The sequence below is a fragment of the Pan troglodytes genome, chromosome 6 (genome assembly GCF_028858775.2).
Source record: "Pan troglodytes isolate AG18354 chromosome 6, NHGRI_mPanTro3-v2.0_pri, whole genome shotgun sequence".
NCBI lineage: Eukaryota > Metazoa > Chordata > Mammalia > Primates > Hominidae > Pan > Pan troglodytes.
In genome coordinates, this window is record NC_072404.2 from 91,512,094 (window position 1) to 91,538,085 (window position 25,992).

At 35.1% G+C, this 25,992-nt stretch overlaps 1 protein-coding gene across 19 annotated transcripts in view; it reads right to left on the bottom strand.

The window, feature by feature from the left end:
- CACNA2D1 (calcium voltage-gated channel auxiliary subunit alpha2delta 1) overlaps nt 1-25,992 on the bottom strand; it is a 496,237-nt gene that overhangs the window by 213,759 nt on the left and 256,486 nt on the right. For all 19 annotated transcript variants that reach the window (XR_010158889.1, XR_010158887.1, XR_010158886.1 and 16 more), the window contains exon 4: nt 10,462-10,521. Coding sequence is in view for 14 of the 19 variants with exons in the window: in XM_009453456.5 (XP_009451731.1) it covers nt 10,462-10,521 (60 nt within the window). In the remaining 5 variants the exon portion in view is untranslated. The remainder of the gene's footprint in view (nt 1-10,461; nt 10,522-25,992) is intronic.

The window sequence follows — 25,992 nt, forward strand, 5'->3', positions numbered from 1 at the left end:
GGAGGAGTCTACGAACTGGAAACAGACTGATTTCAGACTTCGTACTAGCCTCTATGAATGACAAAAGACAGTGAAGCAATGTCCCAAAATTTTGAGGAAAATAATACATAATTAGCCAGGGCAACCTTCAAGTCCAAAATGAAAAGGCCAGATATTCTTAGTCATACGACAACTCAGATTAGAGCATTCTACCACCTCCTTGGTCAACATACTTAACAAAATCCAATCAAATTAGGAAATTAAAAAGAAAAAAATTAACAAAGAAATAAAGTAATGAAGGAGCTATCATAAAAGTATTGCTGATAAAATTTAATCCATCAAAATATAAAATCAGTATTAAATACTGTCAGAATTTTTATTATTATAGAACATAAGACAAACCTTAATGTAAAAGTAATAATTTAATAAGATTTGGGAGATATGTGGAAGGTGAGAAGAAATGCTCCATTACCTAGGCTGGAGTGCTGTAGCACAATCACTGCTCACGCCTCCCAAGTAGCTGGGACTACAGGTGTGTGCCACCATGCCCAGATAATTTTTTAATTGTAGACCTTGTAGAGACAAGGTCTCCTTACGTGGCCCAGGCTAATCTTGAAATCCTGTGCTCAAGTGATCCTCGTGCCTTGGCCTCCCAAGTGCTGGGATTATGGGCAGAAGCCACCACACCTGGCTTTTCTACTATTTTATAAAATTGTTTCTTAATTCCAAGAAAAAAATCTCATCATTCTCTTCTATTTAACTGACTAAAAATCTTATTTGCCTATGTGTATGCTGGGTCACTATTGTAGGAAAAAAATATCTTTTCATCCCATTTTAGATTCCATAGCTGAGACTCCTATAATAAGAGTTTAACAATAGAAAAGCTATACATTTACTTAATATATGTTTTATGTGACACGAGAGCCTTCATAAGGAAATGAAGACCCACAGAAACAGGGCACCTTGTGTATTTTTTATGCTAGGTTTGATGGGCAAGTGGATAGTTGTGGAAAAGTCTGATTGGATTAAAAAAGCTTCATCTGATGGAGATAAGCTGGGGGAAACTCAGCAAGACCTGTTTGTTGAGATTTTTCTTTGTATCCCTGTATCTTCAGAGATGAGGATGTTCCTTTCCTTCCTTTCTCTGAGGGTTTTATGACTTCAGGAAAGAAAGACATGAGGGAAGGTCAAAGAGACCTCCCTGCCCCCATGGTTTTCTTTGATTCCTTCAGCTTAAAATATTTTGGGGTAGCATGTACTGAACCTCATTATTAGAATTCTATAAAACAATTTTGTGGATACCAAAGAATAGTGGAGTGGATTCCGGTTCATAATTTGATTAATAATCTCAAGATTATGCTGCCTGCAGGATATGAATGTTTTCTGGGGGAAAATGTTGTTAGTGGAGATGAAGAGAAATGAATGCTTGCTTGGTAAATTTTGGAGTTGGAATTGACAAAATTTGCAGATGAACTACATGTGGAGTTATGGCAGAGAAAGGAATTAAGATTACTCCTGAATTTGAGCTATACTAACTGGAGGAGAAAGTGATCCTTTGAGATGCAAAACTTAACAGAAGATCAGGATACTGATGGAGAAAAGTAATAGAAATAATAGTTCACTTGCGAATGTTAGTCTTGACATGCCAGTGAGACAGGTAAATGAAAACAGCAAGCATGTCATCGGATAAATGAGCCTAAAGCTCAGAAAAGAGGTTTGGGTGTAATTATATGTAAATCCAACAATATGGATCAAGGGTCCTTGGAGGAATATGGGCATTAAAGATGAGAGGGCAAAGACTGTGCCCTAAATTTAGACAACATTAAAGACACAGAGGTACAATAAAGGAAAAGGTACCAATAAAGACTGAAAAGGAATGGGTAGTGAAAAGTAGGTTATCAGGGAAAGTGAGGTATCCTGATAACTAAGAGAAGTGTTTGAAGAAAGGAAATACAGTAAGTGGTGCACTAAAATGATGAAAAGACATGAAGTGTGAAGATAAATAGAACATGCTCATTCGATTTGATGACATAGAGGTAGTTGTTAACTACAAAGAAGAGCTTCACCATAGATGAAATTTAAAGTCAGATTGGAGTGGGCTGGCCAGTGAGTAAAGGTGAAAATGTGAAAACCGCAGAGGTCCACATAACTTTTGGAGGTTTGCAGTATAAAACAGCAAAGAAATGTGGCAGAGCTAGAAGGGGTAATAGACTTTTTTTTTTTTTTTTTTAATGTTGGAAGATACTGGAGCTAGTGTGTATGTGGATGAAAAGACGAAGTGAAAAAACTTTTTCATTAATGAAAGAGAAGATAGCATAAGAAAGAAATCTACGGCTAGGCTGGTTTGGAAGGTTGTAAGTTGATGAGACTATCCACAGAAGGCATGAGCTTTAAAGGAGGAGGTCATTTTGCACAGCAAGGGAGAGCTGGTTATTCCTTTCAATTCCTATAGCATTTCTTTAATATGTAAACAAATCCAGTACAAACATCCAGCTACAAACTTCTTAAGAACTTGAAGAAAAATGTAGATGAATATTCCTTAGGATTTCTTCTTTTTTAAGAGACTTTAAGTTTAAATAACAGATCTCTCAAAAGCATCTTCTTTCTACTTAGAGACATCTTTTCTGACTAAGCTTCTGGTTGCAATATCCACTCTCTCAACCCCAATCCAGACCCTTTTCAGTACTCTGGACAATATCTCTCCATTGAAACCAGTCTACTAAGCCCTCAGTCCCTGGGGTCAGCTTTCCTGGGTAGCTCCCAATGTCAAAATGTATTCCACTAGTGACTGCACCCCATGCCTATAATAATCATCTGTGCCTTGTACTTTGCTTCCTTATTTTAAAGCTTCAATTTTCACTGTAGTGTCAGCCCTTTAGGAAGAAAACTCTCAGGCCAGGCCTTCAAGTCCTGGAACATTTTCTCTTTCCCACAGTAATATTAACATAGCCATTAATATATCTACAACTCCACCAAATTGAAATTATTCCAGCATCTGATGTTATTAATCATACAAAAATTATCTCTGGGAATACAGTGATTTCCCTAGGGTTCTGTTGTGAAGGATTGACAATAAATGGAAATATATATTAGTCTCCACATTTTGCAACTTCTTTGAAGAAATACATCTGAAAGGAGATAGTGCCTCTATATTAAAATTATCATTTTTAAAGACTTTACAAAATTTTAGGCATATTTGTATAAGTTATCTCATTTAATTTAAAAACAACTTTTTGGAGACATGAAAGTATATAGCAAGAGGTCCCCTCTAGGCTAAACCTGAATGATAACAATAAATGTTTGGAGATGGCAAATTATCAGGAATCTCTTTTCATGCATTCAGTTCCTGGAGGTCAATTGATTATCGTTTCCTAAAGAAGGAGAAATACATGGACAAGAATGCATAGGGACATTGAGAAGATGAGGGTAAAGTAAGAAATAAAGACACACAAAGGCATTTCTGCCTTTAGAGAGAGAATGATTAAATAAATGATGAATGAGCCGTTTTCCTCAGAACTTTGTGACACAAGTAGTATGAGAAAGAGCTTCAGGTCTCTTATTAAAAACCTTTTGGGTTGGAAATAGGGGCATTCACCCCATTTTTGCATAAAGCACATGGAATCCAGCTCAAAGACTTCACAGTTTGGGATGTTGCAATGGCAAACATAGCACAACAGTAATAGGAGCTGGCAGATGCTCACTAGACTAGGCAAATATCCATCAAGAGACTATGCCAACTTGCTTGTGAACACCTGAGACAAACCCTGGGGTTTCTAGAAATAACCTCCTTGGAAGAGAGATAGTACTCATAGAAGCAGAGAAAGACAATTATCAAGCATCTTGCAGTAATAATTATGCTGCTGGAGATCACAGAGCCAAGAGTTTTTAGATTAAAAAAATTAATATTCAAATAGACTATTATTTTGCTAAAAGTGCACAGCAAGTTGTTGGCAGAGCGAAAATCTGAAGTAGATTTGCACAACTCCAAGACTGAGGCGCCATGACTATACCAAAGCTGTGTACAAATATATTCAGACATGTAAAAGTCCAGTTCAAATTTTCATTATCTCCACAGTAATATTGTCAATAATGCTTACAAGCAAAAACAGATATCCTAATACTACAAGTAATTATTTTTAATTTAAAAATTGTATGTAGGCCACTCTGGCATATATTGGACTAGACTATGGTTTTCTTAGTAATGCATTAGCCACGGTTTTATCCCCAAGAAGTTTATATTTTAGCAGTTAAAAGTGAAGAAAGGAAAACTACACAGTGAGCTATACTTGAATTAAACATATATTGGGCATTGGGGAGCATATAAAACAGAAAGAACATTGTTAGACAAAAAATCTAACATTGGTTGATCAAAAATATGAAGAAATTGGAGAAAGAAGAGATTTCTAGGCAGAGATTATCAAAAGGTCTGAAAGTGAAGAAAAGACTATTGTTCTAGGGAAATGTCCAGTCATTTACTCTGCTTTGAGCTTAGAATTTCAGGACAGGAGTAATAGCTGCTGGAGAGATTATGCAATACAAAATTTAGGAAAGGCTAGATGGGGCCAGGTCATAAAGGGCTTAGTATACCCTAAATATATGCTATTAATAAATGGAGAGTCACTGAAGATTTTTGAACAAGGATATGAAATGGATGGAAATACGTATATGGAGTAAATCTTCTTAGATTATGCATTAAATGCAAATCGCAGTAATTTGTAATGCTTATGTATTTTTTCTTAATTTTTCTTTATTTTGCAGTTCAGAAATACAGTACACTCCCATTTTAATGCAAATAAGCAGTATACAACAATTTTAATAAAATGTAGCTCAAGTTACGGAGAGGCTAATGAAATTGGAGTTCAAAAACCCTCTTTTGACAGCTGCAATTTGGTACCAGCTGGTGGCAGTAATCTACTCCAGACTAAACATCAATGAGGATGATTCAGCTCTGCATGGCTGAAATTTTTAGGACATTGGCAGCAATCCCAGGAATCTCCCAATAATTTAGCACTATTTTCATCATCTCAATCCCAGGATATTGAAGCAGCGGATTGGTCCTGAAAATATAGAGAACCACCTTCTACCTCCCCATTTCCTAAGCCAAGGGTGTTTGTCCTCTTTTAACATTTCCCTCCTTTCCTGAGAGGAGAGGGAAGGAAGAGAAAGAAGGAAATTTACCCAGCCTCATTTATATCTACATGTGCTTTATCACAGGACATATCATCATGATGTCTGACTGCAGGGGCTTCCACTGTACTATCACGTACTATTGTCATTTTGGCTTTAATAGAAATGGAAAGTGAGGTCAGTAAAATCATTAGAAAATATTAAAAATTGTTAACTGTGAAACCAGTGTTTTTGACTAGGTAATTAATGATTAAATATTTTGCTTCTTTTCAATATAAAAAACAAAAGAGATAGGTTATCACCCAGCATAACTAACAATTTAAAGCCCATGGTTAATATTTTTTACACTGGTGTTGTAATACTCTTACCATGGCATTTATACGTATGCATGAACAACAACAGTAAGGCACACAAATACGCCTGACTCCTTTACATTACATTGGTTTTCCAGAATTTTGGGGTAAATGAGTTTTGCATTATGGCTTTTAATCTATCTTTATGATGAAGATAAAGTCTCAAGACTCTTAAAAAGCCGTAACAAAAAATTGTTTCCCTACATAGCAGAAATGTTGCAAAAACATTAAAATATGCAAGCTCTTGATTTCAAGAGTGTTTCAACCAAAGGTGGAAACTAAGAAAGACTAAATAAAGCCAGAGCCTAAAATCATTTTGGTGATCTATTAAAATTCACTTATTTATTCATTAAGACAATGCTACGCTCTCACTTTTTATCCCTAAAAGTCAGTTCTTTCAATATCCAAGACCTCATACCAAGTGACTGTCTTCAATTCTAAGTAAAACAAATACAGTGTGTTTTCCCATTCCACATATTCAAAAGTGTTTCTGCTACAATCAATAAAAATGATGCAATTTCATGAAATGAATAAGGATAGATGAAATGATTAAATACATAATGCCGGTGCCTATTAGTTTAACTCGCATCAACACAAAATTTAAAATATCAACATTTCAAAATATGATTTGGCAAAGTAATTTTAATATTATAAAATTAAAGCTATAACTGGAGAACTAAATTAGCCTGACGGACACTCAATAACGTACAACTTCACTAGAAACATTTTCACCTTCTAATTTACTTTGTGAAGCTGAAGCTAAAAGGGACTCTTCAAATGTTTTATTTACTGGCCAATTTCTAGACGTCTGTACTCTGCCTGCACAGTAACAAGCTGGTGCTAATAAGCCATACATAAAGATCCTACTTATTAAAATACAAATTAGACACCCCTTATGTTTATACATGTGTAAGTACAATTAATATTGCAAGCTTCGTTGGAAACAAAATTGCTTTAGTTAACCAACCATTGCAATGCAATCAAATGAGATTTGAAATGCAATTGGAAAAGATCTGTTTGGTAGAAATAGCAATTATTTCATGCGGAACAATTAGCTTTCCAAGCTCTTTTTTGCTTCTCCCACCTGCCCTTAATAGAATAATTTGTCCATCATAAGTGACATGAAATGTCACCTTTAACACCCATAAGTTGTATGGAGACCTAGCAGGCAGCTGGTAGACATAGCTTATTTACAAATATTAGTTTGAACTTGTAAATGCATGACCACATAAATCTTAATCCATTTAGGGTGTACGCCCTTTGTCCCCTCAATTGTATATTCAGTTGAGAATTGAATGGAGCTGAGAGAGAGTGTGAATTGCATGAGTCCTTTGTTGTTGCCAGCATATTAGTGCTTTGCTTTTTGTTCTTGTTGTTCATGAGATTTCTCAACATTACACAGTAGGGAAGGTTAATCAACATTTTGCCTAAGTAATATTAATGAAACTTGCCTACTTACACTTGAGGGAAGAATCAGAATATTACATTGCTCTTTGAAATGTTAATGTACCTTTTAGGAAATTATGTCTGCCTTCTAAATCATCTTAGTGTTAAATTATTAAAGGATGGCATTAAAGAAATATTGCACTGATGCACATTGTTAAATACCTTAAAAGATGTAAGAATTATAAAGTTTAAAAGAAGGACCTTTTGAAAGATGATAAAATTTATCTTCAAATTAACCATTTTTAAATGTTTGGTTAAAATATTGAGAAAATTTACAATTGTTTTGTGTGCTTTCACAAAACAAGAGATTTAATGTTAATGATTTCTAAGTTTCAACCACGAATTTGAACTGTATTCTGCTCTGGTCTTGAAGGATTTATTTAACCTTGCTGTATCTGTGCACTAAAGCACCACCTAGTTTATTAGGGACAAAAAAAAAGCTGAGAGGAATGTATTATTTTTGTACTTTTTACTTATTTGAGTCTTAAGATTAGATAGTCTTCATTGAGGTTCTATTCTCCAAGCACAAAAACGACCACTATCTAAACCTTCTATCACTCTATGGCATTTCAAAGGGAAGGGCTATCATAAAGACTATGTATGGCTGCCAAGGTAAGATATGGGAAATAGCAATTCTCAATGTGCAAACTGTGACAGACGTGTGTCCTGTCAACATCATTCATGGTCCTTTAGGAAGGATGCTCAGGAAATGAGTTGACAGGACTCTAAGTGGTCTAACTTGTTTTCCCTTTAACAGTCTCTTTTGATGTCAATCAGTATGTTGATAAGCCCTACATAAATTGTGAGGTAACCAAAGGGGAAATTAGGAACAGAATTTCTTCAAGAATTCTCCCACATGGTGACCACTATTTGCTAAGAATTCCTAATACTTACTGGGCAAATAATTCATTTTCTATTTCACCATAGAAGATTTAGTAATGGCTTTTGTATTATTGTGGGACTGATTTGTCCTCTTGCACAATGATTTTTAGCAGTACTGCTACTTGGATATAGGCACCAAAAAAGTAGAAAATAAGGGTTACATTTCAAGATAATTTTTTTCACTTTTTGACATCTCTAAGAATACAGCATACAATTGCTGATGCATCATAATTTAAGTGGCTTTTTCAGTGGGGGCTCGGGGGAGATGAGGTCTCTCTCTGTTGCCCAGGCTGGAGTGGTACAGTGGCATGATCTTGGCTCACTGCACCCTCCACCTCCCAGGTTCAAGTGATTCTCCTGCCTCAGCCTACCAAGTAGCTGGGATTACAGGCATGCACCACCACGCATAGCTAATTTTTGTATTTTTAGGGGAGATAGGGTTTCTCCATGTTGACAAGGCTGGTTTTGAACTTCTGGCCTCAAGTAATCCACCCACCTTGGCCTCCCAAAGTGCTGGGATTACAGGTGTAAGCCACCATGCCCGGCCAAGTGGCTTTCTCTTAGAAATAAGTAAAATAAATAGAATGACTAAGTGCCTTACAATTGATGATTTATATTCAATAAAATATGGTAATAGCAAACTTGAATTTAGAGTTTTTGTATTGTGTTTGTGTTGTAGTTACCCCATTACCTCAATATAGAAAACAAAATAATTGCCAAATGTTAGTGTTAATGAGCCCAATATTAAAGAGTTCACAATATATCTAGGAAATGAAACCTTATGTCTAGAAATTAATAAATAATAGTTAAATGAAACAACAATGATACAGGCATTACTACAACCCTACTTGCCAAGTTATTTTTTCCCACATTATTGCTCTTTAGAAAAGTGAAAACAACATACAACTAATAAATGACTACTTAAAATACTACCAAATGAATTTAAGGCAAAGAAAAAGGGTGCTTTGAACAGGGAATGTATAATCTATATATTTCAGAGGCTGAGTTTGTGTGTCCGTTTTGAGTTCTCCGAATTACTGAAGATTCAAACTAAAACAGCACCAAGGGTATTATATCTATGCTAGGCAGAATACATGATCTAGCCATACATCTATTATGACTTTACACCGCTTTTACCATGCACGCTTTATGTTGTGGGAGATAAGGGAAGAGTAATTTATATTTAATGTTGTTAATCAAACACATATTTAGCTAGATTTGTTTTGCTGCTTTTTCCCTATTTGCAAAAACAAAAAAAAAATCATTTTTATCTAAAAGCAACTAAGTATATCGTAAGCCTGTTCATTCACTAGATGAGCTTACAGTTTGCTCGATGCTCTAGGAGCTTATGTTTTTAGCTTAATCATTGATTTTTTTCCTTAATATATCATGGATAGCAAATTGATCTTTATTAACCTGTGTATGATAAAGGTTGTAGACAAAGCCAATACCTACATAATATTAATACCAATCAAGTTAAGTGATATGATCAGTTTAGTAGAGAATCAAACAAACTGGCAGTTGTCAAATAGAGTCTCTCATTAGTAAACTGTTTAAAATATATAAATTAGTGATAAACAGTAAAAATAAATATCACAAGTATCAAGAATGGAAGACTATTATATACATGAATTAAATATCATTTAGTGCATTTTCCTTTGATATTCAACATAATCATACAAACACAAAGAAGTGCTAATTCTTAAACCTCAGTTTAGTGTCTACTGAAGCACAACTACATACCTTCAAATTTGAGACTTTTGCTTTGCAAAGAGTGCAATTAAGCTGTCGCTCACATTCTAAACCTATTTTAAATGTGGGAAGGTAGAGGGCAGTTGTTTATATCCCCAAAATGAGTTGTCTGGAAGTTTTCTGTGATCAGAAATTATAAAGATTTTCTTTCACTACAACTGTAATCACTCAAGTATGTAACAGAAGTACTTTCTGATTATTAAGGAAATATATATATATATATTTTTTTTTTTTACTATGCCCCTTGGCTATAAGAGGATAGATAAATGATAGATATGCAGACCTTACCACAAGGAGAATTTCTGCTATTTCTATAAACTAGTAACTCTTAGTTCATAAAACAAGTTTATTAAGAAAAAAAAAAACATGCAACTGCTAATGTCAGCTGACATTTCTCAAAGTAGGCCAGAGTAGAAGAGAGATTACTTCTAGCTAAAGTGAAGCAAATTAAATTTTAAGAAGTTGAATATATTCATTCTCACTTTCATCATATTGCCCACCATCAAGGTGATTGTAATATGTATACTGCTTCTTACAAACTCAAAGTAGTTAAAAGCAACTTTTTCCAACTTGTATATTCATAATATCGACAAAAATTATTCAGATATTAAAATTTAATGCTATTTTTAATGTATTTTATAAATAATGTACCTTTAATTATGGGAGAACATTTCAAGGGTTTTAAAGGGTTTTTTGTTTTTTGGTTTTTTTTTTTGGTAATATGGAACATAAAGTACATTTTGGCTAACTTAATTGGCCCTGATTACCCAAAAGCAATTTCTTTAAAAAGCAACAAGTATGGTTATTTTTAATCCCACAACATCATAAGATTCCATCATTAAAATATATTTTAATATGAATGTAATTATCCATACACAATATGTCAAGCTATTTAAATCAAGTAGTTAAAAGGGGTTCTTACTGCAAAATCTTCTCTCCACTGGTGAGCTGCTTGAACTTTCTCCGCTTCCAATGCCAGGCGCTGAAAAACAAACAATAAATCTTAGAATTCAAACGAACACATAATATGGAATTGTTATATAAAATGCTTGGGCTTTCTAATCAATTTTGAGGACATACAAAGCAGAAGACGATCCTTATTTATGATTCATAAATTCTAAATCATTTAGTAATCTAACCTACTAAAGTTGATGTATGTATATTTACTCTTCAGCAATATAAATAATATACTATTCTTGAATACCATTAAGTTTGTTACCTCTGCCAACATCAGCTATAGTGTCCTCTATGAGTGCTTTCTTTGGAGTGCTTTGGAGCATACATTTCTCTTAAAAAATGACATTGAGAGATTAATATGCACTAAACAATGTACTAGGCACCTTCTTAAATGCATATTGAGTTTTTACCAAAAGCCACAAAAGCTGAAATAACTTCCCCTTTGATGAAGTACATCTTTAGTAGTTCTTTCAGCGATAATCTTTGATAAAGGATTTGTGCATCTTAAAATTGCTTTATTTCACCTTCAATCGTGTATGCTAAAGTAGTTAAGAATTATAAGCCAATTTATTTTCCTATAGCACTTTCGAAATGCTATTCCATTAAGTTCAGTGGGAGATGACATTGCTAGTGTCAGCCTGCCAATCACTTTTTATAAACTTTTTTCCCCCTATTCCAGTAGCTTTTAGACTTTTCTATTTTTCAACTTCACTATGATGTTCTCCATGTGATAGGCTTTCATAAGACAGTGACATTTAATGGTTAGGAACACAGAGTTGGGGACCGACTGCCTAGATTTGAATATCAGCCCTTGCAAACTACTAGCTGTGCAACCTTGGGAAAAGTTAAGACTCTTCTCCCATTCTCTCATGTGAGTAATGTGGAAGCCTGCCTCATGGCTTATTGGAAGGACTAAATGAGTTACAAAGTGCTTAGAACAGTGCCTGGCACAAAGTAAACAATATATATGTCAACTATCAACTTCAAAGAGTAATGGTTCTGTTTTCTCCCTGGATCCCCTAGAGAAAATAGTGCAGTGTTGAGTTTATTTGTGGTTTGCCTTATGCAGCTAGAAGATAGTGATAAAACTGAGCAAACAGAAAAGTAAATATAATAAATATACTAAACTCACTTATTAAGGTATAGAAATTATCAGGTTAGGTTTAAAAAATTACAAATCTCAGAGTCATTTATTGATTCATGCTGTTTGTGATCTATGAACTATTCCTTAGCATAAGTTCTTCCTGTGGAGGTCCAGTCTACACTGGATAAACATCCTTCTAGACCAGTTTTTATATTAATGTATTGGCTCCTATCCCTGTGATTTATTATAATCTACTTATTTTTCTAAGCTGTTGCATAGGTTTTATCAGTGACTCTGTAATATTGCCTAGCGGGAGATCTCAATTTAACAGTCCCAAAGCTAAATTGAAGTGAAAATCTATCATAGTGTGACAAAAGGACAATGGTTTTGTTTTTCACTACTAGGTAGAAATGGAGTATATAAGAAGCTAGGAAATGTTAGAAATTGTACCACATAGAGTAACCAAAAGGCGGCTCCCTCTCCCTACAAAAACAAAAAACTAAACAGCAAAGCCAAAAGACAAGCATATACATTTCAGGAACACTGCATCATAATACTTTTAGAAACTCAACTTCAAATGAAAAATGAAGCAAAACATGAATAAAATGGCAAAAGGAATGGAAATGGAAGCAACTCTTCTATAGAAACACTTCAGTATGGGAAGATAAGGAAAGAGAAGATAGAATGAGAAAATAAGCATGAAGGCTTTTTCTTTTTTTCTTTGTTTTGATATAGGGTCTCACTCTGTCTCCCAGCCTGGAGTACAGTGGTGCAATCATAGCTCCCTGCAGCCTTGACCTCCTGGGCTCAAGTGATCCTCCCACTTCAGCCTCCTAAGTAGCTGGGACTACAGGTTTGCATCAAGAAACCCGGCTTTTTTTTTTTTTTTTTTTTTTTTTTTTTGGTAAAGATGGGGTCTCAAACTCCTAGCCTCAAATTATCCTCCTATCTCAGCCTCCCAAAGTGCTGGTATTACACGCATGAGCCATCCTGCCTGGCCAAAGACATGCCCTTGACAAAATTTGCAATGTAAATCTTCCCCCATTTAAAAAAAAAAAAAGCAGTATAATAATAGTAACTAAACTTTTACATGTATGGGCAAAAAAAAAAATTTCTGGAACTTAAACAAAATTCTGAATAAAATACTAAACCTTTTTAGATTAAGAAACATTAGAACTCTAAAATGTCTTTGTGTCTTACAGAAGAATATTAAGTTTTTTCTTCAGAATACACAGGAAGATGCTGTTTCAGCAAACAAAACACACTAGTGAGCATTCACCCACAGGGCTATGCAGTTTCCAAGGTACCAGCTGTTAACTCTACCAGATCTTTCCTCCTTGGGAGTGCATGAGAAAGTGCAATTCAACTGATCTGACCCAGAATCACGTGGCTTATGACATGAACATAATCCATGTTTAGTAAGTTATAGTGACAGTAATCATCACAGTTAACTATTTCCAGAGAAACAGAATAACAGTGGCAACAAACTATAACACAATTCCCTAGGAGGAAGATAGTCCAAATCAGCTTTATTTATATGTATTTTGAACACTAATTTTATAAAGTAAATGCCCTGTATTACAAGACTCTGAAAAAGTTTTTAGAAAAATAAAGGCATGAAGTTATGTATACCAAAGAAGTTATGTATTTTAAAAGGCTGATCTGAAGCTTGAAAGTTGCTAAATTTCATATCCCCAGGTTGGAATTTTAGAAATATATAATCATGAAAACTCTACTCCTGTTAATTTCTTTGTTCATGAAGAAATTAATAAATATTTTTACCTAGCAAATTTCATGACAAAGCATATAATACTAAAGTTTAGATGCTTAGTCTATCTCGGGACTAGAGTCAACAGTCACTGGGTGGTGCTAAAAACCAGCCGGTCATTACTTATAGAAAACCGACATGTCTTCCAGACACTTTAAGCCTTTAATTCACTTCTGTTTTGGTCAAGTGACATTTTATTTTTGAAGCTAATGAGCTACCATTAAATGGCACCAGTGAATTGTGTTAAGGCTGTCAAAGGCCAGGCACATGGCTCATGCCTGTAATCCCAATACTTTGGGAAGGAGAGGCGGGAAAATCTCTTGAGGCCAGGAGTTCAAGACCAGCTTGGGCAGCATAGTGAGATCCTGTCTCTAAAAAAATAACACAATTAGCCAGGCATGGTGGCACATGCCTATCATCCCAGCTACTCAGGGGGCTGAGGCAGGAGGGTCACTTGGATCCAGGAGTTCAAAGTTTCAGTGATCTATGATGGTACCACTGCACTACAGCCTGAGCTATAGTGCAAGACCCTGTCTCAAAAAAAAAAAAAAAAAAAAAGAGAGACACAAAATACCCAATAAAATGTGAGTATCTGCTCAACAGAACATCCCTGTTTCCATAGTCGGCTATATAAGTATATCCTGTAACAATAACTTACTTCAGAAAAAAAAATAAAAAACAGAACACTTTTCTGATTTATGGCACAGCATAATATAGTATCAGACCTTAAAACCAGACTGAGCACCACACAGAAATAAAAAACCTGGATTACAATGAATACCTATGAGAAAAATTTGAAGCTTAATTCTGCTAATATTACGATATTCAGCAAGGTTTATTAAATGGCTTTATTGTAAATGAGATACCACATGTATATATGAAAATCCTTTGGATACCAAATAAGTATTTATAAAAAGTAATAGATGTGTTAAGAATGTATACATCCCTACCTACTTATTGGTTTGAACATTTAAAATAGAAAATCACTATAAAGGTTTTAAGGACTTACAACTATAACAAAATAGACTTGACCCCAGACTTTCTGACTCCAAAGCTTATGCTCCTTCCACAAGACCATTCTTTAGATTCCCATAAAACTCATCAGAGTATATATGAAGACAGAGTAATATCAAAACCAAAACACTAGAATTCAATTTTAGGTTAATAAAAAAATCCCCAGCAAGATTTTAGAAATTACTAAAAAATGAAAAACAAAGCCAGCAGCAACAACAAAAATCATATTTTAGTTGGGAACCATCTTTACAGGTCTTGTCCTCAAATCCTGGGAGATTATTGCTAATCAGTAAAAACGCTTTTGCTATGCAGTGGTCTGCAGGGAGAAGGATAGAGAATGAAGAGGTTTTATCAGATCACAGAAAGATCAGCTCCCTTGAAGGTCTATTCATTCTCAACCTTTACTTTTTGTCATATCTTCATCTTTTCCATTAGCGTTGAATTCTGTCAGGTGATATAAACTTCTATAAAAGCAGTATTATACAGTATATAAAGATATAATTCTACTATCCTAATCAATATCCACATATATTTTTCCAAAAAAAAGACTATTTTCCAAACATGTAAGTAACTTGCTTCCTAGATTGCAAATTTATTGCAAGTTAAAGATAAAATTTGCTTTCTGAAATTATGAGAAATTTTCTTTTGATAGCTTTAAAAAAAAATCATCAGGGATCATATAACAGTTCAGTTACACTCCCATAATGTTGGTACTCTTGTTTATATACAAAGATTTGACTTACAGACACCATTTAAGCAAATATCACTAAATTTCACAACAATTTCTTCAGCTAATGTAAGTCAAGATTTTCCTTTTTAATAAAAGGTAATAGAGATCTACAACAGCTAATCCAAATAAAATATGCATGTGTTATGTGATTAATCTTCAAACAGTTAACACCCAATAAAGATTAGCAAATTCTTGTATTATACCTATGTTGACAATTCAATTATCACTCTAGGAGTTTCACCTACTATCTTCATCAAACGGTTCTTAGCATATCAAAAGGATCAGGATAATCATTTGAATTTTCTAACAGTACCTACTGAAAATAGCAGACTTAGGTGAATAAACAGACTTCAATGTTCGAAAGAAAAGTCTACAGATACAATCAATTACTTTGGATCTATGGTACAATGAACATGCACTGGTAAATCAGACAGATCTGGTTTCCAATTCTGGTGCTGCTTTTCACTAACAACAAAATTTTAGGTAATAAAGCTAACAATTTTGCATCTAGGATTTTCTTAACCTTACATTTTCTACTTGGCATTCTACATATCTAGCATAATACAAACTCAGTAAAGTTTTGCTTCCGTTTGAACCTGACAAACATGAACCCGTAGAATAGGCTATGTCAGAACTATAATCACCAATGACCTCTTCAACACGTAAATATGAGCAAAATAAATGAAAAAAATCTTAGTAGTCCTTAAGTTTTCACTGTATTTTACCCTGCAGGAAAGCTCTGGTCTATAAAACCATAGGGTAACCAAAAGCATATGCAATTCAGGGAATACAACAGTTCAGTTCAGTAAAATAAGTTCAATTTTATTTTATTTTTACCACAAATAGAATAAGAAAGCAGAGAAGATCACTGTGTTCTGCCTGTGACACCTTATTTTTTCTGAAGGGCGGGGAAGGGTATAGGCAAGGTGTGACATTTCTTCAGCATTTCTTATGCTGATAGGAAGTCTTGAAGACCTCAACAGACATAACAGCATAATACTTCCATGAATATTGAGTATAATATTCCATCTCAAAGGTAAAATGTTCTTTTTCCAATAACCTTAACCAGATAATGGGAAACAATGCAGTTGAAATTCATATAAACATGTATGTTCAGCAGAATTCTACCAAAGGCTTCTAACAATTTGTTATATCCTAGTGAACAAGGATTTTACTAGGAAAATCTTAATGTGCAGAGAAATTGCTCTGTATGTTTAAATCACATGTGCTGTACTTACAGATTGTTAAAAATGTTTCTATAAAGAAATATTATTAGTACTCTGAAAAGGTTCTGTTAGCTAAAGAAGCCAGGCTGGAAACTGGGATTTGAGGATTAAAAGTTATAAAATGTAAACAGACTAACCAGGATGAGTTAACTTTGGTACATTTCAATATTTGATAATTGTAGCAACTAGATAAATACCCTGACTAAGGGGAAAAGTTATTTCTAGGACAAGAAGCCTAGTGTGTTTGCTTCTATTCAATAAACATTTACTAAGGCTCGTTATATGCAAGTTCACAGAATAAAAAATATAAGACATAGTTTTATCAACTATGCTTCTAAAGGGACCTTATATTCATATACCATACACATCATATACACTCACACATAATATCATGTGGTCAGTGTTTTACAGATGCTTTCTCAATAGTTAAACTATACATGCTTTATTCATTTTACTTTATTTCAGTGGCCTCTGCCACATGGAGAATACATTTTTAAAGTACTGCTTCTATCATGATGCAAATATCTCAAAGGACAGGAAGGATCCTAAAAATAGTGTCATTAGTCAACGACAAGATTTAGCTACAGGTCTCTATTTTTTTTTTTTTTGGCGGGGGGGTGGGGGGCGGGCTGGAGGGTATTGGGGAAGCTGAAAATGCTGAAAAGCACAGAAATAGTCTCGAGCCTACCACCCCAGAATTCACCTTGATCTTTATATTTGCTTTATAACTTTATGTAAGAAAAAAAAGTATTAAAAATCACCTTGAAGTTCACCTTATTCACCTCTTCTGACCAATTTCCCTACACAGAGCAATCACCATAATAAATTGATCTATAACCTTAGGCATTGGTTGGAAGTGTATTTTTTAAAAATATGTAAATATCATCTGATATTGGTATTGTTGATTCTCCTTGCTAATAGGCTACATGCAAAGAGAAATTCCACAAGTTTCATGAGGAATGATTTATCTAAGAAGAAACCCATCACCCTTTCAAGGTTTGGATTGAACAAATTACAATCAATGGTGTATGAGAAATTATTTGCTGAAGGTTTTGGAAAGTTAAGATAATATCTGGAGGAGGACAAAACCCCTCAGGGAAACTAAGCTGGAGCCATTTCTAAGATTTTTTTCAGCATCAAAATTTTATACATCAATTGCATATTTACTAACAGAATGTAGAATAGGTATTATTTCTTAATACAAACCTACCTATTCCTTCACTCCATCAAGAGACCATCAATCTTTCTTCACAGGCACTCATGATGCAATTTGAAAGATTCTAAATCATAACTTAAGCAAGGCAACTTAACCAAAGACATGTTGATCCCCTCTCATTATTGTGCTATAGGTTAGCAAGCCCACCCTTATAAACATGACTAAACACTGTTTATATGTTTTACTTATGCTTGCTAAAAAATTTTTGCAGCCACATTACAGATAAATCTTATAATGTACAAGGTATAATGTAAGGATACAGATTAACTCTTTTTGATAGCTATCATTTTCTTACCACTGATTTCATGCCAGATTATGGGAAATAAAAATCTCATAATACAAATACGATTTCTCTTTCTAGCCTAAGCTTTAAGGGAGTGTAATATATGCAAAACATATAAATAAAACTTGCTGAAATAAAGCCAGTCATTTATTTTTCGATCTGTGGCCAAGTGAAAAATAAAACTTTCGCCTCATAGCTTCTGGAGTGTGTCCTATAGATTTCAACCTGATCTGCCATATTCATGAAATACTTCAAAATTAACCACAAAGCTTCAAATCTAATCTTCAGAGATGTAATTAGTTCCAAATAAATTGGAAGACCCTTGAAATACAGAAGGCAAGGTAAGGGAGATATCATCTGGCGAGAACAAAACTCCTTTTAGCAGTATGAAAATAAATAATACACAACAATTATCATACCTTCTTTTGGGTCTACAGCGCAAAATAAAAGGTTGTCCAAATGAATACAATTTGCAGCTCTACGTTTTGCCACCTGCAATGAATTACGTGTTGAACTTGTTGAACACACCTGGACCTCATGAAAACCCCTCCAATCCCACCATCATCCAAAGATTCTGATTCTATAGCTGGTGTCATTCCTGAAAATCTACGTTTAATATATTACACCTTTTCCACAGATAAACCTTGAGAACACTCTTCTAGAGGGTAATATTTTGGAGCTATTAGACATATGGATTGAGTTACTTTTTAAAAAGCACTGTTCTAAATAGCAATATAATTATCCTTAGACAACAAAACAGTCCATGCCCTTCACTAGTTCTATAACCTCATGCTATCATGGCCCATCATGCTATACTCAATTCGCTCTCCCTCTAAATCACTAAATGTGCGTTCATCCAGTGCAGGAAGCAGTTCTTTCACATCTGCGCACCTCCAGTGTCTTATACAACGTGCAGAACAGTGTAGGCATTCAGTAAGTGTGTATGGAAATGTGGAAACAATCATTTCCAAGCATTTTCAAGGTTGTATCAACATTTATAACTAGGTTCACCAAGTCATCGTCATTCAGTATTATAATACTTTGACATTCTGTGACTTTCTGGCCACAAAAGCTGTCCTCCCACATGACAAGCATACATCACCACCTAATTCTTAAAAATTGCTAGATTAACTCAACACTACCTGTCACTTAAAAAGTAGTAGAATATGGCTAGGGAAGTGGCAAGGATACACCTTAATCCATGTAATTCCACTCTGGGGTCTTAGAATTTTAGATTCTAAAATTCTAAGACCTTATTCAGTTACCTTATTCTCTACATGTTGACTGCTGCAGATTCAAAAACCCGGGAAGGAATCAGTGTGGAGAAGGGAGAGAAAATGGACTGTGGAGAGGAAAAAAACAAACAGAAAAGAGGACCATTCCTAATACTATAGTCCTGCTGATAATCTAGTCTAAAATCCCACAAAATTAAGTCACAACATCAAACTATTTACATTAGGAGATCATCCACTCAGAGAATGCAAATATCTCTTCAGCTTGAGAACTGCATTCTGGTATGTCACACTAATTCCAAAGGCCTTCAATCACTTTGCATAACAACCAAATTGCCTACAAATAAACACCAACCTAAGTTGACCTAAAATGGTTGTTTTATGTCCCATGTGACTGCTCCTTTACATATCTAGCAATTATTTTTTACTACCATGAATAACTAAGGAAGCATAATATAGTAAAAATAGCTCTGCCACTTATGACCAGCAGCATATTATTAACTTTTACCACAATTTCTCAACTATAAAATGAGAATTTTAGTAGTGCATATATCATTTTGTATTATAAGGGGTAAGTATGATATGTGCTTAGTATTCAATAAACAGAAGCTATTATATATTAAAAACTAATGTAGAGAAGTTAGACTCGTCATAAAGTCAATAAACTGAATCCTTAAAATTATTATCACCAAAAAATATTACATACACCTGAGAGAAAAAAAAAGCCATCTTAAGTTCTTTCCATAATAAAGTTATTGGAAAGGGCATACCTTCGCTGAGACTAGAAACTTCAGAATTGTTTTGACCATATAAGTCCTCTGAATTAGTCCCAATTTCAATCACCACATTGAGAGAAATTTCTCCTTGGGTCCCTCATGTTTCTGCATGTCACATGAACAGAGGCAAAGAGAGACTAGTTTTTCAAGAATGCATAGCAAACAGCCTTGGAATATAGAGATAGTGTCTCCCTCCAGAGCAAGGGCAGATTTGTTTGTTGCCCCAAAAAATAAAAGTGATCCTCTGCGGCAAGTGCGGTGTCCTGGCAGACCCCTTTAAATGACTGGGGTTTCCCAAGCTCAGGGTTCATCAGCTGTAACACATACCATTGTATACACCATAGGCCCTTGGGTCATTCAGCAGCAACCTCACTGGGTTTGAGAGTCCAGAGATACTGATGCGAACACAAAGCTCACGCTACCTACTGTGCCATGAGGCATAAGGTCCACTGTGTCTGAATCAGGGAGTCTCCTGCGTCTGTGAAATTGTGGTCGGCTAGCTTGTTAGCTTGCAATTAGGGCAAAATCTCAGACCCTTTACATTTCTTGACATCCATGTTGTGATTTTTGTTGTTACAGTTTCTTTCTAATTTGGTCTTGAAAACTCTCTTGAGAGTGGCCAGAAAGCAAGAAAGCCACTCTGTAGGAGAGCCCTGATGAGGGGCTGGGTTGTGAGGAGGAATTAGTCCTATGGGACGGGTAAGACACAATGTGGAGGTGAAACTAAAATGCATAAAACAGAAGAAATGCATTACTTACAGATCCCAGAGAGGTTGCGGGTGTCAACAGGAGGCCAATGGGAAGTCTTGAGGTGACAGGGAGCTCAGCCAGCAGGTGGGGGGAAGAGGGACAGAGAGAAATAGAGACAGAGACAGGCAGAGACAGTGAGGAGGATCTCTGGGACTATGCCTTTCTTAAGGTGCTCAGGCTTTCTCGCAGGTGTTGCAGATTGGCTAGTTTGAAGAAAACATGCCAGCAGGGGGAACTTATTTATGTAGCTCTGGTGTTGACCATTAGGTTTATCATGGTCAGCAGCTGTGGGGCATGTCGGATTTTTTTTTTTTTTTTTTTTTTTTTTTGCGTCAGTGAGATGAGAAACAAGAAGGTCATATCAAAAACGACTACGAGGGGAAAAGAAGTTTTAACCAGGCCAAAAGTAATGGGGTATTACTGGGTTTGAAACATCTTATGTGAGGCCTAGAAATGGATGTCAAGGCAGTAACTATGTTAAACAAATTTATGACACACCATGTCTGGCTGAGCCAGCTTGTCAAAATGTTCACTGATCCATCTCTCTGGCTTCAGACTCTCACTGTCATTTAACTAGTGTCATCTTTATTTTGTCTTCAGCAGTTCTTTAGTGACTCTGCATTTTGGACCTTAAGAGTCACGATGTCTTTAGAACAGTACTTCTCAAAGTGTGCCCAGACCCGCTGGGGCAGCATCACCTGCATCTTGTTAGACATGCAAATTCTCAAATCTCTCCCTAGGTCTACTGAATGAGAAACTGCTGGAGTGGGCCCTGTGAATCTATGGGTTAACAAACATCCAGGTTATTCTAATGTGCATTGAAGTTTGAGAAGCACTGCTCTAAAAGAAAACTTCACAGCATCGTTCAAGGAAAAGTTTTAGATTATCTTAAAAAAGCAAGCTCTCATATTTGAGGGAAAGAAAACAACAACTACAACTTACATGTTCTAAAGCTCTTTTGAAAAAATAAACCTTGTAAATGAAACAGAAGTCACTGGAATGATACCCATTCAGAAATTTAATTGTAACTTATTCTTTTAGTGATTATTGTAATTTGATGAACTTTGTCTCTGAGCCAATTAACTTTAATGTGAAAACAGTAAAATAAAAAGGAAAAATGACATTTGCTTTTTAGACAAAATATGTAAAGTGACAGCATAATATATTATTACAATCAACTGTATATTGGAAATGTTATTAAATCCTCAATAAAATGTCCTAAAATTTATTAATTTGCATTAACAAAATTTCATTTTGTAATTGTCTAAAATTATCTTTTCTAATTTTTTTCTTTGAAATGTACTGTGTATAGTCTTTATAATTCTCCTTTCCCTTCCTTCTTTCCTTTCTTTCTTGGATGTAGGATGCTCAAACTTGCTTGTCCTTGTGAGCCCATTACTCACAATTTGCAGGAATTTGTGTAGGCTTCAGGATTTCATTTTATTTTAGTATTCTGGTTGCCAAATGCATTAAAGTTTATAAAAGGTAGAAGGAAGAAAACTGCTATACTCATAAGAAAATGATCAAATCTCTGTAGGAATTAGGTAAAAGAATTAAACTACACAACCACTTTAAAAAGGAAAAAGATATGGAAAGGCCCCATCTCACTATCAGATTGTTGCATATAAGGTTCTGTCTTTACAAAAGTCTAGAAATATATCAAAGTTCATGTGGGTCTGATTATTCTACCAAAATAACAAAAACAAAATGTAACTGGACATGATCTAAATTGACATAATGAACAAAAAACTGTAAAATGTAGTATAATAGGGTAAGAAGTACCTTTGAAAATTATTTTTGGTACTTTTTTCTGCGTTTTTTTTTTTAATTTTAAGAAGGAATAAAAGGTAAATCTAAAAATCAACTCTTCAAATAATTTAATTGGAGATAAGAATACAAAAATTTAATATACATCTGACAAAAGAACATACTTTACAAATCTTTTCATTCACATATACATGAATAAGCTTGCATATGCATATATGAAATGAGATGAATAAAAATTGATTGCCCAGGCACGGTGGGTCCCACTTATAATCCCAGCACTTTGGGAGGATGAGGAGGGCGGATCACGAAGTCGGGAGTTCGAGACCCGTCTGGCCAACATAGTGAAACCCCGTCTCTACTAAAAATACAGAAAATTAGCCGGGTGTGGTGGTGTGCTCCTGTAATCCCAGCTACTCAGAAGACTGAGGCAGGAGAATCACGTGAACCTGGGAGGCGGAAGATGCAGTAAGCGGAGATTGCACCATTGCACTCCAGCCTGGGCAATAGTGTGAGACTCCATGTTAAAAAAAAAAAAAAAAAGTGATGCGCAGGAAGGGTAGATAAAATCAACAAAACTTATTTTGATCTCCATAGTGAAAACTAACTTAAAAGGTTTATTTTATCAGTAAGGACCATCACTTTTCTCATATATTTTTCAACATTTTATAATCCCTAGAGTGTTTATCATTATATTGACCTTGTCATAATCCAAGAGTTTTAAAACAGCCTGAATGATTAACTTTCCAAATCACCTGGCAGAGAGATATCCATTAACTTACATTGCCCCAAACTGGTCTTAAATAGGTATTTAAGATGGGCAGATACCACACATAAATTTAAAGAACTAGAAAATGCAGTACTGTCCCAATAATACATGGTAACTAAAAATATCATCAAGTTTTCACTTCAGTTATTCTGAATATAATTCTCAATTTGGTTTTTATTTTTAGTTAAAATTTTGTACAATTAAGAATATAAGAAACCATAAAACACATACTGACTTTGAAAATATGGGCAGAGGAGAGTTTTTAAAATTTCTCTGAACTTCTGGTCCTTCTTCTATAAAATGGAGAGAAATACCCATTTCACAGAATTTTTTAGGAATTTTTATAAAAAATTGAGAAAAACATTGCAAAAAGAAGAGATTTTTGCAAAACAGAGTAGCGACATCTTATTCAACATTAGCTATTATGAATGAAGAAGGAGAAAAAGGAGGACAGGGTTCTTTTATTTTATGGAAGGTCTAATCAAATAGGTATGTATGACTGTGGTCAACGTACGTTACGCTCCCAAGATTGTGTCAGATTCTATCTGGTGAACCACTTCCAGTCCTTTTAATTTTACAATAATGATTTGTCATCTCCAGCTCTGCTCCTCCCACCACCCACACTCTGACTCTTCTTATATCAAAGGGGATTCATTTCCAGTTATCTCAGGCTATTCTTTGACTGGTGGTAAACTATTTATCATCCCTGACTTGTTATATTAATTTCCTTTTACCTTTAAATAATTTACCTTTGAGTTTAATTAACTTGCACAGGCTGCCAATTCAGTGAGTAGGATGGTTTAAAAAAAAAAAATGAAAAGTGTGATCTTAGACAGTAGGCAAATCTTCTGTTTTGCTAACGTTGCTATGGAAACATCGGTTTCCTCTTCTTTTTTTTTTTTTTTGTTAATACATGGAGGGGGATGGATGTATCACATTCTGTGGCAAAGTGTGTGTACTATATGCCCCTCTCACTTTGTAATCTTTCCTCCTAGGAGTTGGAAAATTACTATGATGTGTAAATCAATCAATCAAATTAATAAAATATAAATTTACTTGGTTTCTTAAATGGCAGAAACATCATCCACTAATAATCTGAAAAAAATATGCCACCTCTGTTTTCCCCTTTTTCTAGAGAACATGATTTTTTTAATGCTGTAAAATATTCAGTAGCTCTTTAGTTTTTATTTTAATTTGAGTAATACTATTATTATTTCTCTTGTTCTTAAGTAAGTTTTAATGATTTCGGTAAAAGCTCCAGTAACTGACATTATCAAAGATTCTTTCAATAATTCTCATACTATTATCCTGTAATTTTCCACTCACGTTTTTTAGATATAAAACTTCTAAGCAGTGACAAATTTTAAGCTCTCGAGTCTCAAGTACAAAGTTCAAGAAGCCTTCTTCTTTTCCTTTTTAAGAAAAATTAAAATTACATTCATTATACAGTATACATCATGTTATTAAGAATAATGATGGTTAAAATGTGTATGTTTTACAGTTTATGAAATTTCTTTTACATATGGTATCTCAGTTGAACATCATAATGAGAAATAAAGAAGGGCTGATATATTTTCACTACTTACTCTTTACCAAGCACTTTACAGAAATTATCTATATTTCCTACAAACTTAGTACATACTCCCATTAGTTCCATTTTACAGAGGAGTAAACAGATGTTATCGAGCCTGAGCTCCCTTAAGTCACCAGCTAAATGGTGGACTAGCTGGAATTTAAATAGAGGCTACCTATTCCAGAGTCCTTGTCTCTACCCTACCTGATGAAAGAAGTTATACAACTTGCTCTCAACATCACGTAAGTAGGAGACAAACTATGAATAGGAGTAATTTCTTCTCATTCTACATACAGTAGAGCATACCTATGGATATGTGTCAAATAACCAATTAAGCATTTGAAAAAAGTCTCCCTCAGCCTTTATTTAATTTGTATTCATTTTCTAAATTAGTAGCATCCTTTTACATCTGGTATTTTTTTCATCACTACTCCACTGCATTCCACCACTTCGCTGCAGCATTCACAGGTTGGAACATTAGGCCAAATGGAGGTAGGGCTGTGTGGCAGAAAGCTATATAAACATTACCCACCCCGATAACTCAAAAGGAGCAATGTTACTATCAATAAGAATAATAAATATCAACAATGGAACAAAGGGTCAGATAAAAAAGAGAGGGAGGGGGAGGGGGACGGGGAGGGGGAGGAGGAGGAGGAGGGGGGAGGGGGGGAGGAGGGGGAGGAGGGGGAGGGGGAGGAGGGGGAGGAGGAGGAGGGGGAGGAGGAGGAGGGGGAGGAGGAGGAGGGGGAGGAGGAGGAGGGGGAGGAGAAGGAGAAGGAGAAGGAGAAGGAGAAGGAGAAGGAGAAAGAGAAGAAAAGACCAAAAGTGCAGTGTAAGGGTAGGAATTCCTCTTCAGAAACTCAACTAACTGTTAGTTCTTCTGGAGAATTTCATGATGTCTATTATTAAAAAGGCAAGTGAAGGGCAAGGACAGTGCTTACTTTGAACATATAGACTGTATTCACTATGGGAAAGTTTGGAAGAGCAGATGAGATGTTCTTTTAAGAGATTTATTAATATTTATCTAGGGTATCTCCATGCATTCAAGAAACTAATTTATACTAAAGAAAGGGAAAATACAGGCAAACACATTTGATTTAAAGAAATGGGCCACACCAGGCATGGTGGCTCACACCTGTAGTCCCAGCACTTTGGGAGGCCTAGGCAGGTGGATCACCTGAGGTCAGGAGTTCAAGACCAGCCTGACCAACATGGTAAAACCCCATCTCTACTAATAATACAAAAATTAGCTGGGCGTGGTGGTATACACCTGTAATCTCAGCTACTGGGAGGCTGAGGCAGGAGAACTGC